Source organism: Planococcus citri, chromosome 3, assembly GCF_950023065.1.
Source record: "Planococcus citri chromosome 3, ihPlaCitr1.1, whole genome shotgun sequence".
Lineage (NCBI taxonomy): Eukaryota > Metazoa > Arthropoda > Insecta > Hemiptera > Pseudococcidae > Planococcus > Planococcus citri.
The window spans coordinates 44,010,091-44,027,046 of record NC_088679.1 but is presented as its reverse complement, the minus strand read 5'-3'; the positions used below and the strand labels follow the sequence as shown (position 1 = coordinate 44,027,046).

Sequence of the window (16,956 nt, the reverse complement as noted above, 5' to 3'; positions counted from 1 at the left end):
TTTATCTAAGTTGTCAGTCGACTGTTTATAGAGTTACTCAACACCTTACCTGATGACGTAGGTTATAGTAGGTACCTAATTAATTAGTCGTCAGTCTTTGAGAATTCAAAAGTATACTTACCTACGAGTACATACGTAGGGTATACTTGCTCAAATGAATTATTCCTGTTAAGTATGAGTACGGTATGTAACATACTTTTTCATTCGAATCTACTCTTTCAACAATAAGAGGAGGAAATCGTTGTGTGCATGGACTATTAAAATAGCACTGTTTAGGCCTCTTACTGTTGTTAGAGGAGGTACCTTTACGACAGATACCTATGTTAACAAATTTCCTCAGTTTTGTGTGATAAATTTCACAAATACTACTTAATACTTGGATTACGTTCGTATTGACCAGATTCAACTTAGTGAGAAATGATTGTGCGACAGCGTAAGTTATTAATGAACATCGAGAGATGGTTATGATGCTATATAACGCCTCCTGGATGAAGTCCAAGTTATTATTAATCAACTGTACTCTCAATCGAAGTAAACGTAATGGTTAATGGTTCACTTGTAGTTTGATGTATTTGTCCTTGTGGGAAAATTCTTTCCACCAAAAGAATATCAAATGTCTTACAATGTTTCAATGTACGTAATCGAATGCGTTGCATTGCTTTCTACATTTATTTATGCCTGCATGTGTCACCAGTTTAATATTTTTAGTTGACGATCAACTGAGTTGGAGAGGAAATAACAGTATTAGAATTGAATTATAAGAGCAATTTTGGAATAGAAGGAGCTAAAATTCATTGGAATATTTTTTTTACCTTGTTTTAAAGTCAATGTAGTTGGGAAATACGATGAAAAATGTCAAAATTTATATGTTTTCCAGTACTTACCATACATGATTTGGGGTTCTGAGATTGATTTCTTAATTTTCCATACTTTTCCATGCACATTTGAAGTTTGATCGAGATAGTTGCTTAATCGAATTTTATTTTATTTTCATAATTTGTTTGTGAACAACATGCATAATGCTGATCAATTTTGCAATTTTATCGCAATTTCTATCCTAAAAAGATTTGTGGAAGAAAACATTTGGTGAAATTGAAAAGTAAATCAATGAATATGTAATAGAAAATTGAATTTTATGTTGAAAAAAAAGTCATTTACACATTATTTAGTAATGCCGTCCAAGGGCGTGCTATGCTACTGACAGCAAGTAAAAGAAATTCAATAAATGATTATCTTACCATATACTACACATGTTTATTGTTCGCTAATTAATCATCAGGTGTTTATCGATCTACATAATATTTTTCTTGTGTTTTCACTCGCGTATTCTTGGACGTCGCGTTTGAAGAAAATTGTATTTTTCAAGAACTTGTTGGAAACATTTTAAATGAAAAATTTTAATTACTTATCGAGGGAACTTGAGAAAATATTTTGACGTGTTGCTTGATCAATAATTGAAAAGAAATTTTAATTAGAAACTTGTTGTTAGACTAGCAGAATATTTTTAAAAGTTATATAACTTTACAAATTCCTATACACATTTTTCCCCTGGTGATCTGAATAATATAGGTACATACTTTAGAAAATATCTACTACGTATAGGTAAACTACCTAGTTACGAAAAGATTTGAATTTTCTCTTCATTTATTTTTATTTTTCTGTTACTTCTGTTTTTGTTTCAGTTTAATTTTGTAGGAAAGTTATTGGGACCAAAAGGTAATTCATTAAAAAGGCTGCAAGAAGAAACAATGACTAAAATGGCTATTTTAGGCAGAGGTTCCATGAGAGATAGGCACAAGGTATGGACTGTTAGTACCTTTATTTATTTTCTTGTCATTCACTTTATCTTAGAACTGCACTAATACTGAAACATTCTCAACTCAACCTATTCGTACTTTACCAAAAAAAAAAAAAAAAAAATATGTAATAAACTAGGTACCTAACTAGGTATTGCATATAATTTTAATTAATGAGAAATATTTTGAACCACCTCGACACTTATTTTTCAAATAATGATGATAAATTGATCTTGGACGACAATTTTTTCCCAACATTTGTCTACATTTTCAGTTTTAGTAAATGTCAACTTCACTGAAATGTTTCGTACGTTAAATGAAGCGTACAAATTTAAAATATGCTGATTCTTTTTTGCTCGTTAATAAAAGTGTTAAGTACCTGTTTAAAGGATAATTTGACATAAATTCGTGAAATTTAATTAAATTCCTTCTTTAGGTACGTACTTCCTAAGAATTAAACGTTTAATTTGATATTAACTTTTCTACTCGGTTTTGAATTATAAAAACTTGTAGACAATGCTGGCAAAAAGAATTTTGTATAGTGAAGCATAATTGGTTTGAAAGCCATAACAAAATTAAATGCTCAAACTTTGTGTATTTTTACTCGAAATGGAAAAAGCTCATTATATGTACATAAAAATTCGAGGTTCGGAAAGCACATTTTTGCCATTTGCCCCAAGAACTAGCTATTGCTTGCAATTATCATAGCAGCATAAACATACCTACTCACAGTTGTACATATCTGATGTGCTCTGAAATATTAAGCGCTCCAAAGCAAGATTTTATTTTCGTTAAAAACCAGATTGGCAACATGAAATACCTAGACAGATAGACACATATGATTGGTCACGAGTTACTACTATTCACTGTAACCAACTCATATGTATTTGAAACCCAAAAATTGTTTCGAAAGTGTTCAATATTTCTGAGTGCGCTGCACCAGTTACCTATTATACTTACTTAACCTACGTACTCGTTTGAAAAGTGAACAGAGAACGAAAGTTTTTCAGTTGACAAAATCAGCTTACCCAAGTACTTGCCTACCTATTCATGCTTATAAGAATTTCAATTGAAAAAAAAACATTCATACCTACCGAGGTAAAGTTTTTGTTAAAAACTTTGACTGAATTTTGGCTTTCAAAGAGCTCTATTCCATTGTGAAAAGTTCAGAATGATGGGTTTTGACAAAATATTTACCAATTTGTACTAAAAAAAAATCATATCACATTATTATGTTCCAGTTTATAATGGCAATGATTATAATATTATACCTAATCAAATTCCAATATTTTTGTATAGGAGGAAGAGTTACGGAATTCCGGCGATCCTCGTTTTTCTCATTTGTTAGATGAATTGCATGTAGAAATAACAGCATTTGCTCCACCAGCCGAAGCTCACGCCCGTATCGCTTATGCATTATCGGAAGTTCGTCGTTTTCTAGTACCGGTAAGATACTCTTTTTTCGATACGGTGTAGGTACCTGATATTGGCATATCACTTGGTTTTTGTTTTTCTTTGTGCATACACACTCGAGATGTGTAGCTCTTATGTGTGTTGGGTGTTGTACCTATGTACTACCGTATGCAAAAATCTTGGTGAATATTAAGTAGAGACTTGTGATGTGGGAAACAAACAAAAACGAAAAAAAAAAAAGGTTGAGACTAGATTGAATCTCAAAACATGTAGTGTGCCTACACCGACCTATTTTCTCATTTTTTTTTTCTTTCTGTGTGTCAAAAACTGTATTTGAACAACGTCCTATATGTACAATATATTGTTTTCTTTGTTTGTTTTAGGATTACAATGATGAAATTAGGCAAGAACAAATGTGGGAAATGCATATTTTAAACAGATCTTCCTCACCAAACATGAGCAACAGTAGTAATAAGAACACAGACATTAGCTGCGGCATATTAGAAAAAAGTGCCGGTGAATTATTATCAAATGGTGTGATGGCTTTTCCCGGAATGCAAGGCAATTCTGGGGTATCAAAAAGTAGTAACAACAGCGTTATCGTTCACAATAACAATTTAAGCAATTACGGAACGTCATCCAGTAACGGAAGTTTAACCCCTCCTGAGTTACCAAATTCTGTTTCACCTACCCCTGTGCTGATGTCACATCCTGCTATGAGAGGACTGAAAAATAAATCAGTTGGTTTAACATCACCCCCGTTATCAGGTAAGATATGCAATATTGCTTTATCAAGTACCTATATGTGTATGTGTATCTCGTGTAGATAATAATTTGAAGTTTCGATACCTATCTTTGCTCCTTTACGGTTTACATTCTTTAAGGGTGGTTCGCTGGTGGAAATTTGTGTCACAAATCATTGGTACTAATGAAGCTAGGTTGCTTTCTGGATATTAATTGGCCAGATTTTTTATTTGTAGTTTGGGGATTTCTTTGTTATTTTTATTATATTCTCGTATACATTTATTGCATTTACGTAACTGTAATTCACCGGATACCTATCAAATTGCTTAATTTTTTCAAAAATCAAAATATTTTCAAAAACTAAAAGTATGCTTTGATTAAAGCATTGTTTTTTTTCAATTTTGAATTTGCATAGGTACCTACTTAGTTTTTGAAATGAAGTAGGTATATTAACAAATTTTTGGTTGCAATTGCCACTTCTTTGAGCTGTGAAATTTTTAATTTACTGACACAAATATTCACCGGTGAAAGATTTTATGACCACCAGCGACACAAAAAAAAATTCCAATACCTCTACCTAGGTATGTATTTAACCGACATGCGCATAAAATATATGTACAGGGTGCCCAGAAATATCGAGCACCCTTAAAAAAGTTTTCTGCTAAAATACTTTGGTTGGTCACAGTGAATGATAATAATGATAGCACATGATTGGTTGTTGGACTGGAGAGGTAACATTCCACCAATCATATGCATCTATTTCACGTTGCCAACCTATATTTTTAATGAAAAACTTCCTTAGGGGTGCTCGATATTTCTGGGCAGCCTACTATATGCATAGCATCAGGTAGCGAACGCAATTTGAATAATATGGGCTTTTTCATTCGTGTGCTCATTAAGTGGTCCTTATTTTTTAATAGATAGGTGGTCTTGAGTACAAACTAGATGAAGGAATTTTTTTTTTTTAATTTCATCTTTTCCACATCCATGATTCAAATAGCTCACTCTAATTAGGAAATAAGTATACTAATCAATCATCACCTCCCTTTCCTCTTCCCATCCTTGATCAGCGATGTTGCTCAACCTTCAATTAAAAAAGATAAGGAAGATGAAGATATTTTGTTTAAAAACCTATCGGAAAATGATTAGATCTTGGCCTGACAATGATATAATCAGATTTGGCCAGATCAAAGTAGGTATTCACTGGATTAGATCTGGCTAAATCTGAATAGATCTGATTTATAACCATATCAGACCTGATTAGATCCGGACATTCTGCGGGTCCAATTAGATCTCAACAGATCTATCGGATCATGAGTTTTGATCCTGCTTGAACTTGATCAGATCCAATTATTTTCCCCTATGTTTCTCCATATACCTAACGAATAAAAAAGCTTTAAAAAGTATTTTTATTCCACAAACAATTTTAATAATTATGATGAGCTTTTCAAATTTATACATTTTTGCGCAATCCTGTCATGAAAATTGTAAAATTGAAAATTTTTTTGATTCTTACCACTCTTTGCTGTGCCTTGACTTACTCAAAAATTAATCTCAAGGGGAGTTCCCCTACCCATTTTTAGACTTTGATTTGGGTGAAATTTCACACATAGAAAGATTGAGTATATTAAAATAAAACATCAAAAAACTCAAATTTTAACGGTCAGTTCTTATATTTTCAGATATTTAATTAATCCTAGAGGATTTGGGTGCAACGAAAATTGGAATTTCATTTTTTTTTCTTTTTCATTCAAAAAATGAAAGTGTGTAGCATGTGCATTGTGCATTTGCATGCAAATTATTGATACAGTATGCTTTTGGTAGGTATATGTACCTCGGTGAATAGAAAACTCAATATCATATTTATTGCTGGAAATAATTTTTCTGTATTTTTTGCTGGGTGTGTGTGTGTGAGTAGAAGGAGATGGTGGGTTGAAAAATTCTACTGAAAACGATTTCGCTGAGGACTTGGTTTAGAAATGGTTTAAAATTTTTCAACTTATTACCATCCATTTTTGGCTACATCGTTAAAATTTTTCAAATATAAATGAAGGGTCCACCGCGATAGAACCGGGCAAATCTACTTCTTCAAGTTTGAAGTTACATAAATATTACGTTTCAATGATCGGAAACGGTCCCTTGCATGTACATGTACAATCATGTCGTCTGCGATTTTTGAAATTTTTATAATGAAGTATCCAGATTTACAGGGTGGCCCGCATGCCATGTGAAATTTAAAAAAAAAAAGTAGGTATTCTAATTTTATTAAGAGAAATAAAAAATTCCTTCGCAAAAAATTCCAAAAACCCACCGTTAACATGTAGAGACATTTTCAGCGTGTTGATTGGCGTATTTATTAGGTACCTAGTACCTACCTATGTAAACACTTTAACCAAATTCTAACCGCGAGATTATATTTACTTACGCGGTCGTTCCTCGCAATTCATCGTCGAAAGTACCCATGTAACGTATTTAGTTTTGAAAAATTGATGCCACGAGGTTTAAAGCGAGAGAAATACTTTTCAGCCGATTCATTTTGCACCATTTGTTGTGTGAAGAGAATATTGCACAAGCCTACACACTACACAGCGTACACAGTGCTTCGAATCCGGCACTTTGAAGTTGTAATTTTTGAGCTTACGTAGGTAGGTGTAGGTATATCGTGTACTTATGTGATGGAAGTAGCACTTTGTCAACCGTAATAAATTGTTGGTACTTAGACCGAAAAAGCAAATTGTTTTCGTAGCAGATGTTTTCCGTATTTTCGTGTAATATTTTGATGAATACAGCCTAGAAACGGCATCGATCAACGATAAAAAGAATTGAACCTATATACTCGCGTGACGTTATCTTGATTTAAAATTTTTGGCCAGTCGTGTGTGAGTGTACGAGTATATTTATGCTACGCTAGCAAGTTTTCTTATATGAAGTAGTGTGCACAGAATGGCAAAAATCTCGGCTGTTTATTTATTTACTTTTTCTGTATACTCGTTGAAAAAATATTGTTGCTTGTTGGGGAATAATGGAATATTTGTTTTCTGGTCGTTGCCTTGAATGAAACGGCTCGAACGACTTGTTGAATGTTACATGAATGCGGTGCTTGCTTAGTTGCTTTCTTAAATTTACGTTCAATGTAGGCCAGATAAGCTAAGGAAGATAATTGCCAACTTGAATTGGATAAGTGTATAAAGTCGATTAGGCCTAACATTTTTCCCAACCTTTTAAATTAGTTGCGAATATAATTTGAATTTCCTAAATTACGTGAGCTTGAAAAAATACCTATTTACCTACCTATCTTAAAGTTCTTGTTTTTTTTTTTTGTGAAAAAATAAGTAAGCACAACTGCTTTATGGAAACAAACAACCTGTCTGCATTCAACGTTTAGTTTTTCACGCCTCTTGTACCCGATTTTATCTCAGTCTGAAATATGTGCAACAGATATTTCATCGTATACCTACACTACATGAAGGGTCAAACAGATTAGAGAACCTGGTATAGAATTAAAATGAACCTCTGTCTAATGTGACTTTGATCACGTGATCGTAAATTGAATTATGTTCCACTATGTGCGTGTTTTTGACTTGGGGTAATGCAATGGATAGTATTTAAGTAGGTACTGTAAAATAATACCCACTTGTTACTTTTATTCACATTTTCTACCTACTAATATTTAAATGAAAATTTGTCTATTGAGCAAGTACAGATTTGTTGTGACCTGAGCATTATCAAAATTGGAAAATTGTCGAGGAAAAAGTCCAATAAAAAGTCAAGAACTTCACTTATTCTTTAAATTTGGTCGAAATCTAACGAAAATCTATCCAAAAAAATTAAGATTTTCTAATTCGAGCAATGCCCATGGTTGTCTGAGTGCTGGCTACAATAAAGCCTGCTTCAAAATCTGCTCTGATATGTAAAATACCTACTCCTACAAATCATAAATGAATGGGCAAAAATTTGAATGCCAAGTTTTGTGTGCGTTTTATTGAGTTATGCCAGAGAGCCCATGCCTACCTATCGTTACCTGCCACATTTATTTTCCAACATCTTTAGGCGAATATACATATTAAAAAACTGTTCTCTTCGATCTCGCCTTAAACGAATGATGAAAAAATTGTTGATAAATGAAACGAAAATAGAATTAACTTATGATGAATGCGAAAAAAACATCCATCGGGTTGTCGCATTACGTGATTCGTGAAGCAAAGGCGTTTTTCGTACCATCGATATCACAGCACCGTCTCTCTTTTTCATCGTTATCCACAGTGCCTGTACGAGTAAGGAAAAAAACGTGTAAATGCTAAAAACGAACTCGTGAAAGCAACTTCATGAGAAGGCGTTCGAAGAAAATATGACTTTTGTTAATGGTTTTACCCTGTAGACGGTAGAAAACCTCGCATTTATCATTGCTCGATTGTTGGATGTTTTTCGCATGCGTTACTTTGCCAGACTCATATTGTTACGCTTTTCTTTTGAAAAATCGCTTCCTTATCAGTTATTACTGTTAACGTAATAGGTTCGGGTAGTATAATCCTTGTACCAATGTCGAGTATAGTTTTATATACCTACTTTTACTTTGATTTTATGTCGCCAAAATGGTATAGTCATATTACGATGTACGTATACCTCAAAACCTAGTCAGTGGTTCCACAAAGTGACGAAAGTTATTGCTCAGATTTTACCGCTAATTCGCTCTTTTTATGCGGTTAAAAATTTGCGATTCCATTGCCTAAATTTTTATGATTTTTTTAGAATATTTCAGATACATTCAGCTTGTTTTTTTTTTTTTTTGAATTTGCGTGTGATTCGTTTTGTCAAATTATTGGAAATTTGAGGCTTACCTAAGCTATCGAGCTAAGATATTTTTAAAAGATCACATTTTCTCATACCTTGGTTTCAAAAATATCTTTATTCTTGAAGACTATCTCATAATGAAATGCACCACGTAATCGTTTCATCCGAAGGTGTTTCAAAATCTTTGAATGATGCTTTCGTATTTTTCTGGTTGCAAGTGAGATGAGATGAAACATCTTGAATAAATTTTCAAAAAATTAAAAATAACAACGGTGATAAATTATGGACGAAGATACACAAGAGTATAATTTTATTTAAAATACATATATTATCAATTCGTTGAAGTGTTTCCACCTACGAGTGAAATGGGTAAAAAGACTGCGAAGTTTTTTATTAAAAAATCGGAATTTTTGAGAAAGGTAGATAGAGCTACTTACTTAATAACATATGGCGCGAATAATTGAATATTCTTCGCGTTTTAATGTATTCAGTTTATTTTTTTATTTTTACTCGTTGCTCAAAATTTCTCCTGATTGGAAGAATTTTTTATTCACCTACCAACCAACCTACGAGTAAAAAGTACTCGTACCTACCTTCTTAATATTATGCAGTTAAAAGAAGGTGAAATGGTACATACATATATTATTATTTCCCTGACATCCCCTTCAACTTTTTAGAACATTTTAGGGAGATGATGATCGAAATTATACCTGACTGAGGATGCTATAGTTTTCATCTTTCAGCATCTGTTATGAAAATATGCGGTAAATTCATTGGTGTACGTTCCTTGAAAGAAATGTAATTATCTTAATCATTGCAGTTTACACTTAAAATACGAGTTTTTGCATCTTCAGATCTTATGTACATAACTAGTTGTCTCAAAGAGCTGCGGTTTTGGAAGCCTGAAAATTAAAATTACACGCATGTATAAACACGTGCATGTATGTACCTATATTGTAACTTATTATTAGTACCCTATATTAGATTCTCATGCCAGAATATTATGCTTTTGAAAATCTACGTGCTGAAAATTCTATCTTGAATTTCATAAACGCATCAACGATTTTCAAAGCAAAATTTTTATAACTTATATTCAGGTGAATAGTACATAGGTAGAATATCTATGGGTCTAGGTACCTGTGCATTATATGTATTGTGGTGCCCACCATTCCTATCTTTAGTCTAAAGTTGATGAAAATGCCCATATTAAAGTTGCTTTCGTTTGATTAAAATTCAGTGTTTTTCATAATTCTGTTCACGCTATTTTAATATTAAATTCGTGTTAAAAGACTCTTGCTCTATCTCTACAGTAGAACTGGAATATTTCATTTTAGGTAGTAATATGGCGATAGGTCGGAAAAGACCGCTTTTATCGGGCGTAGGTCCGGGAACTAGATTATTCATGTCACCTACAAAACGAACTGTTCTATCGATATTGGCTCGTGCAAAAGCTGCTCAGAACAAAGAAATAATCGCTGGATATACCCATCATCCGCATATTACCGCCGAGTAAGTTTTTAATTGAGATATTTATAGCTAGAATATACCTACTTTACTTGATTCTTAATTTTTGAGAATTCGCTTATGCTATCAGGAATATGCTAAGTAATGCTTGAATACCTATACTCATTAGGAGACGAATATACTATGTATGGATGTGCCTATACCTACCTACCTACCTACCTACTCCCTTAGAATACCGAGCCCTCTCTCCCCTCACCCCTCCCAATAACATTGATAATCCTATCTTTAGTTCATTCCATGTGCTGACAAAAATAAAAATTAATTGGTCAATTGTATACTTTCATGACACATAATTTTGTGACAATTATTGCATTAGCCCTTTCATGGCACAATAATAATTTTTTGGAGTGCATAATCCATTTACATATACCTACATCAGGAATGTTGCATAAAGAAACGATTCACCTACATCCAAAATTTGAGTTTTCACAGGCCAGTTTCTGTTCATTTTTCTCAGTAAGAAATAAGAATATTAATTAAAAATGATATCATGTTTTATGGTTTTGAACTTTTTTTTTGGCATCAGCTTTTGTCATCTTGAAAATGTTTTGGCATATAAAAGAGAACAACATTCAGCATATGTACCTACTTAGTTACCTACCTACTTGGCATAGGTATCTATCTATCTATCTATCTATCTACATATCTACCAATTGAATAGAAATAAAATCTAAGCTTTGTAAAATTCGTGTACTACTTGGTATTATTCCACTATCAGCAGCATAATGTTGGGAAGTTGTTTAGATGTTGGTAGTGCTAGCTTATCATTCATACGAGTAGAATAATTTTGTATGAGTACCTAGGCAAAATTTGATTTTTTCAACAGTCTGTGTAGGTACATTTTTTTGGAGCCTCTCATCTTAAAAAATTTCACTCTTTAGACAGCCGTTGCAGCATAGGTAGGTATTCCTATTAAGTAAAGTGACTGGTGGATCGCCACAAAAAAAAAGTTGTCGGGTTTCGACCAAATTCAACAGATACCTTCATTTTGAGCTGAAAGTTGCCCATAAAAAATTTTAGCCTCCAAGGTGCTCCTGGAGGGGAGATAAGAGACCTCAAAAAAAGAAGATTTTCGAAAAAATCATAGTTTTTTTCGGTCTTGTCGCTACCCAACCTGTTTAGGAGAAGATGGCTCAGTCCACTTTTTGGGTTCTGCTGAGCAATTTAACAAGAAATAGAGAAAAATAGCCAAAAACTTTTGAGATTTTTTCGATTTTCTTGTAGATAGGTATCATTAAGAAATCTTTCGGTCAAAATGTTGTATACATACCTATCTTGAAAATTGAGAAGTCAAAGTGCCTTTTACTGTAAAAAAAATGTTGGTAGGTAGCCTGCCTATAAACTTTTGATCGTGAAAATATGGGTACCTATAGTGCAGATAAAATTGTTCAAAATCTTAATAAACGATTTTTTGCTCAAAATACATACAAATTTAAGGGTCTATACAGATTTTGAAAAAAAAAAGATGTACCTATGAGTACATAATCTATTGTTACTGATTTAGCCATTTTTAATTTACATAGGTACCAATGATCCTAGGTAGAAGTAAAAATTTTAAATTTTTTTTCCTTCAAAAAATGCACTTGGCTACTCTCGTCTTTTGATGTTACCTGTACCTACACAGCTTTTTCAGCAGAACTTTTTATATGCAAAAGTTTAGCTACTCGCTTTCCGGAAATCCTGACGAACAGTGTGCACGCACCCACCCATCCCCAGTCTTGTTTTCCTTAATAAAATGCAAAGATGTAAGCATAAACAAAATCTATATCTATCCTCTAAAGCCCGAATGTCTTCAATATTTTGACAGTCGATGGTAGTAGATGTGCCCGATGTTACATTGTTTTGTTTATGTTTAGTCAAGTAGAATGAATACAGTCCTAATACCATTGTTATGTTTTCCTTTCCTCTCTTTAAAAAAAAAAAAATCGTATTGTAAGTTATACGTAGCCTATAAGATCAATGAAATGAAAATTGCTGTTTTATACTTTCCTTTTAATTTTCTTTTGATGCGTTATTGTTTCCAAGTCGACGACAATGTTTTTCCTTAGCTCACCCATTTGTTTTATTTTACACATAGTTTCACGTTTAAACCGTAAAAACAAAATACTGATGAAAATTCACTATCCCTTCAAATGTCAAGATAAGCACCCTCAATGTTCATATAAAGTTTTTTGCTATTTTTTGTACGTAGTTATATCCAAATCCGGAATACGACAGGCATTTGGTGGGAAACCCTGTGCAACCAGACAATAAATAAGAAAGAAGTAAAAAAAATATGTAGTTATACGCAGCTCTTGAATTAGGTACCTTACACGTTCACATAATATAGGTATACGAAGTGAAGGGAAGGTCTATGCTAGTTAAAATACACGTCGAAAAAGTTTTGAAATTATCCAGTCGCGTCGCTCGCCACAAAATAAAACGTTTGAGGAAATTGTTCACTGCTATCAAAAGAAAACGTCTGAGAAAAGCTTAACATGAAAAATTTACGAACGGAAAAGCGGGTATCATAAATTTGTGAAATGATTTAGTGTGTGATGATTGCATGGTGCAGTGGTCGTTCCTTCGTTGAGATTTTGGTCATGTGAAAAAATTTGTAAAACAATAAATCTTTCCGCCCAAAACGGCCAGCGTGTGAAGTTAGAAACAGAGGGAATCGTAATTAATATAATACACGTCAAATTGAATGAAAAATGATATCGTAAATTTGAACTAAGCCGAGTAAAAAATTTTACCTACGTTCAAAATTAGCTAAAATTGTTCAGTGTTCTTCATCGTGGAGTAACGTTGACATCAATAATGATATATTGTCTCATAATTTCTTTGGCCCTTTGCAATACCATGATTTCTTTACCACTGACTGTAGATAATTTCGAGGTAAGAGTAGTGAAGATTACGCTATCTCGTGATACAAGATATCCTGCAGATGCTTCGGTAGCTGGTACATTTTTTCGTCTTAAAAAAATTATGATCTTTAAGAGCAGGAAAATGCTTTATTTCTGTAGGTACTGCATTAGTAAAACATGGGGTAACAGTAGGTTATTGTAGAAAAAAAAAATAGTTAAAGAACCTCTTTTTTTCTTTTCCCTTTTCACTTTGAAACACTCGAAGTAGGTTTTCATATCTACATACGGTATTACATAGTAGAAAAAGTTCATGCTAGGTTCTATACATGTACCTACTATGTAGGGTTGAAATTTGACAGAAAATCTTCTGAATACCATTATTAAGTAGGTACCTATCTATGTATGTAGTTGGTGATGAAATAGACATTTGACAAAACAAAACAATATTTCATAGGTTTTCGGACGACTTTACCTTTCCCAATAAATACCTGCAAACGTAGTTTGAAAATAGGACTAGGATGAAAAAAAAAACATTTATCATGATTTTCTAGAGATGTGAAAAATATATCGGCCCTTTATGTTAATGTTATGGCTTTTCTCTTGTGGTCAAACCTGACGAAAAAAATTAATTAATTTTTTCTGTTGAAATTATACGATTACTTCTGTTACACTTGGTAAAGATGAAAAAACTCAGCGAAACCTCAACAAAAAATTAATTCTACTCGGATATTCATTTTTTCACGGTGACCCTAATTAGAGTAGAACGTAAACTTTTAAAACGTAGCTACTACGCGAGGTAAAAATAATTGTTTTTTCAATTTTGAATGAAAAAAACATGAAATTCATTTAGAATTATATGGTAAATTCTTGTAAAATAGGGTGCTACTTTTCGAACCGAGAGACCAGTGCTGTATTTAGGAAGGTCGTCACTAGGATATGGGTAGGTAGCGGGTTAGATAAAAACATTTTATTTGGTGGCTTTTTTTTTTTGCTTCAATAAAATAAACTTTTATACCTACTACATATGCCTTTAGATATATGTTAATTGAAAAAAAAAAAAACAACATCTATTGGTCAAGTAAACCAGCAGGCAAAAAATTTTCCAGAACGAAAAAAAACAAAGCAAAACAAAAGTGTCGAAGATTTTTACCAGCCGTTTTTTCAGGTGCTCTGATTCCCCTCCCCTTTACTTCTTCATCGATAAATCAAATCCCATGGTTGTGAAATGGCAAACTAAATCCCTGTCGAATTGTTTTTTAAATTTATACCTACGGAAGGTACAGTCTTTGCACATTATAACCTACATAATATGTGTAGTATCTAATGTTGAAAATATCAGAAATTTTATGACGACTTATTTTTTGTTTTATTGTAAATTTGCTCTGTTTACAGAACATTAGGTGTGCCGAATTTTAGAAAAAATGGCATGTACAACAATGCAACCAATATACTACTCAACTAATTATTCTAAAACAAATGTCAATGAATTATTTTATTTAGGACCACTTTTACATTATTAAGGAAAGAGAACGTTAAATTTTTTTGTATTTTTTATTATTTCGATGAATAATTAATAATGGCTCAATGTGAATTAATACTTAATTAATACCTATTTACCTCTAAACATAACTGTACCTAATACCTTAATGGCTTTTCCTTTTCATGTATGTATATTACCTATATATATACTTCCTATCTGATCATATCTTATTTGCACCACATCGGCATTTACTAAGTATATACTTTTTATCTGTACATTTTTGTTTGTTTGTTTTATTACTTGTAATTATATCGACTGTTTATTGTTATTGTGTTTTACGTACCTATCTATGTTAAAATCATGGAAAACAATCAGATCATGATTTATAGCATTTTACGTAACACGCGTACCTAAACTAATTATTGTTGAAGATTTTTAAAATATTTTTCTTTCGAAAAGATTAAATATTTAAATTTTAATTTTAATAAGGTAAAGTTCGGAATTTTTCAAAACTACCTCATTCATAATTTTAAAATTTTGTTCTGCGAATAAATTGTCACTTTGTTTGAAACATGAAACTAACTATACATATAGGACCAATTCTTATTCTTGGAAGAATATCAGTTTTTCGAACAGTTTTAAAAAAGTAGGTACCTAGACCTACCTTTACCTACTTCAGTTCAAACAATGATTCAATGATAAATTAACGGAAGAAAAACATACCGATTTTTTTTAATAATAAAGTTTTGAAATTTTCGACATCGCTTGAAGCGGGTGACATCATTTCTGGCATAAAGAAATTTTTTTCTGGCTTTCTTCTAAAAATAAATTTTATTATCTGTCTTTCAGCTTTCGAAAGTGTGAGATAAAAAAAATGTACTTTAAAAATTGAAAAAATATGGGAAAATAGGTTTGTTATTTTTAAAAAAGAAATCATTTTTGATGAATTTCTTCTGAAAAATGTCATTTTAAAAAAAATGAAACCATTTTCAATAAAAATGATCAGATAGGTAATTACTGTTTTTTTAATTATCAAAAAAAGGGGAGAAATACGAGGGTCCAATTGAAGGGGAGAGGGGGAATAATCGTCAGCACAAAGTTGATGACAACAAAAAAAGTTGCAATTGTAACGAAACCGCAACAACCTAACTAATTTCCTGTGAAAAGTGGCAAAAAAATATCGGTATGTCAATTATCATGAATTCATGATCAAGTTGAAACACAGTTCTAAATTCTTTCTGCTTTTTTTTCACCTGTCAGTGGTACAGATGTACAATAAGGTGCAAGTACTTCCGGACTTTTTCCTCATAAACTTTCGAACAATGTAATTGCATGCATAAAAAATACACAACAAGATTAATCTTTAAGTCAATTTGCAATTTTTAAATACTCTTATGTGCGCTTAACGTTTAAGTAATTGTTGTTTTGTTGTGTTTTTGTTTTCTTTATGATTTTTTACCCTTTAATCGTGTACCGTACTAATGTATATCTTCTTATAAAAAGTAATTATGGATAAAAATTGAAAAAAAAAAAATACGAGATATAAAAACCTCCATTAAATTATCTACTTTCCTCTATAATGGATCTCTTACAATTTTTTTAAAAACTATAAAACGTGTATCTATTGTAAATTATTGTTTTTCTACCGTAATATTTTTGAAATGATTAGTGTTGCACCATTTTAGTTTTATACGTAAAATTTCTACATCTTGTTTTGTAGTGTTAATAGTAAAATTAAACGTATCTGTCTTTGTTTATTTGCGGTATTTCTTTTTTTGATGGCGTGAAATTCACCCCTTGATAAACTTTTCATTGGGTAGGTATGCATATAGTAGACTACATAAAAAGAAGATACAGGTAAGTACGTAATTGTGGCACTGAAATATTTTAGAAGTTTCGCAGACAGAGATATCGTCAAATTTTATTTCAAGGTAATAACTATAGGTATTAAAAATCTACGTGTCATACTTTTAGTATTTTACATTCAACATTCAGCATGATTCTCATTTTGTGGCTTCAATTTTCAAACACAGTTCATGCTATATCTCAATGGCATACCGAGCACCAATGTCTGATTTGAAGGGAAGACTAGAAGAAGTAAGAAACCTAGTGCTAGGTACTCAATTAGTTTCAAAATTTTCGTGGCGATCGACTAACTAAATAATTAAAAAAAATCACGGTATCGTGAATTTTTGAAAAACTAACCGAAAAAATGTCTACACTGGTATGCAATGGAACGAGCTGTGAAAGAGGAGTTTCCGCAATGATGTTTGAAATCTTCACTTTTTACCGCGTTCTTTCGACTTTTTTTCTCTCGCCCTTTTCAACTTCTCAGAAAAGAAGCATTCTCTTCGTCCCTTTT

At 32.2% G+C, this 16,956-nt stretch overlaps 1 protein-coding gene across 4 annotated transcripts in view; it reads left to right on the top strand.

Moving 5' to 3' along the window:
• Positions 1-14,929, top strand: part of LOC135841676 (putative alpha-1,3-mannosyl-glycoprotein 2-beta-N-acetylglucosaminyltransferase) — a 113,242-nt gene extending 98,313 nt beyond the window's left edge. For 3 of the 4 annotated variants that reach the window (XM_065358775.1, XM_065358774.1, XM_065358776.1), the window contains exons 4-8: positions 1,683-1,808; positions 3,096-3,242; positions 3,593-3,977; positions 10,079-10,253; positions 14,507-14,929. In XM_065358775.1, coding sequence (XP_065214847.1) covers positions 1,683-1,808; positions 3,096-3,242; positions 3,593-3,977; positions 10,079-10,253; positions 14,507-14,576 — 903 coding nt within the window. In that variant the 3' untranslated portion in view covers positions 14,577-14,929. The remainder of the gene's footprint in view (positions 1-1,682; positions 1,809-3,095; positions 3,243-3,592; positions 3,978-10,078; positions 10,254-14,506) is intronic. The other variant, XM_065358777.1, reaches the window with a different exon arrangement.
• The last annotated feature ends 2,027 nt before the right edge of the window (positions 14,930-16,956 follow it).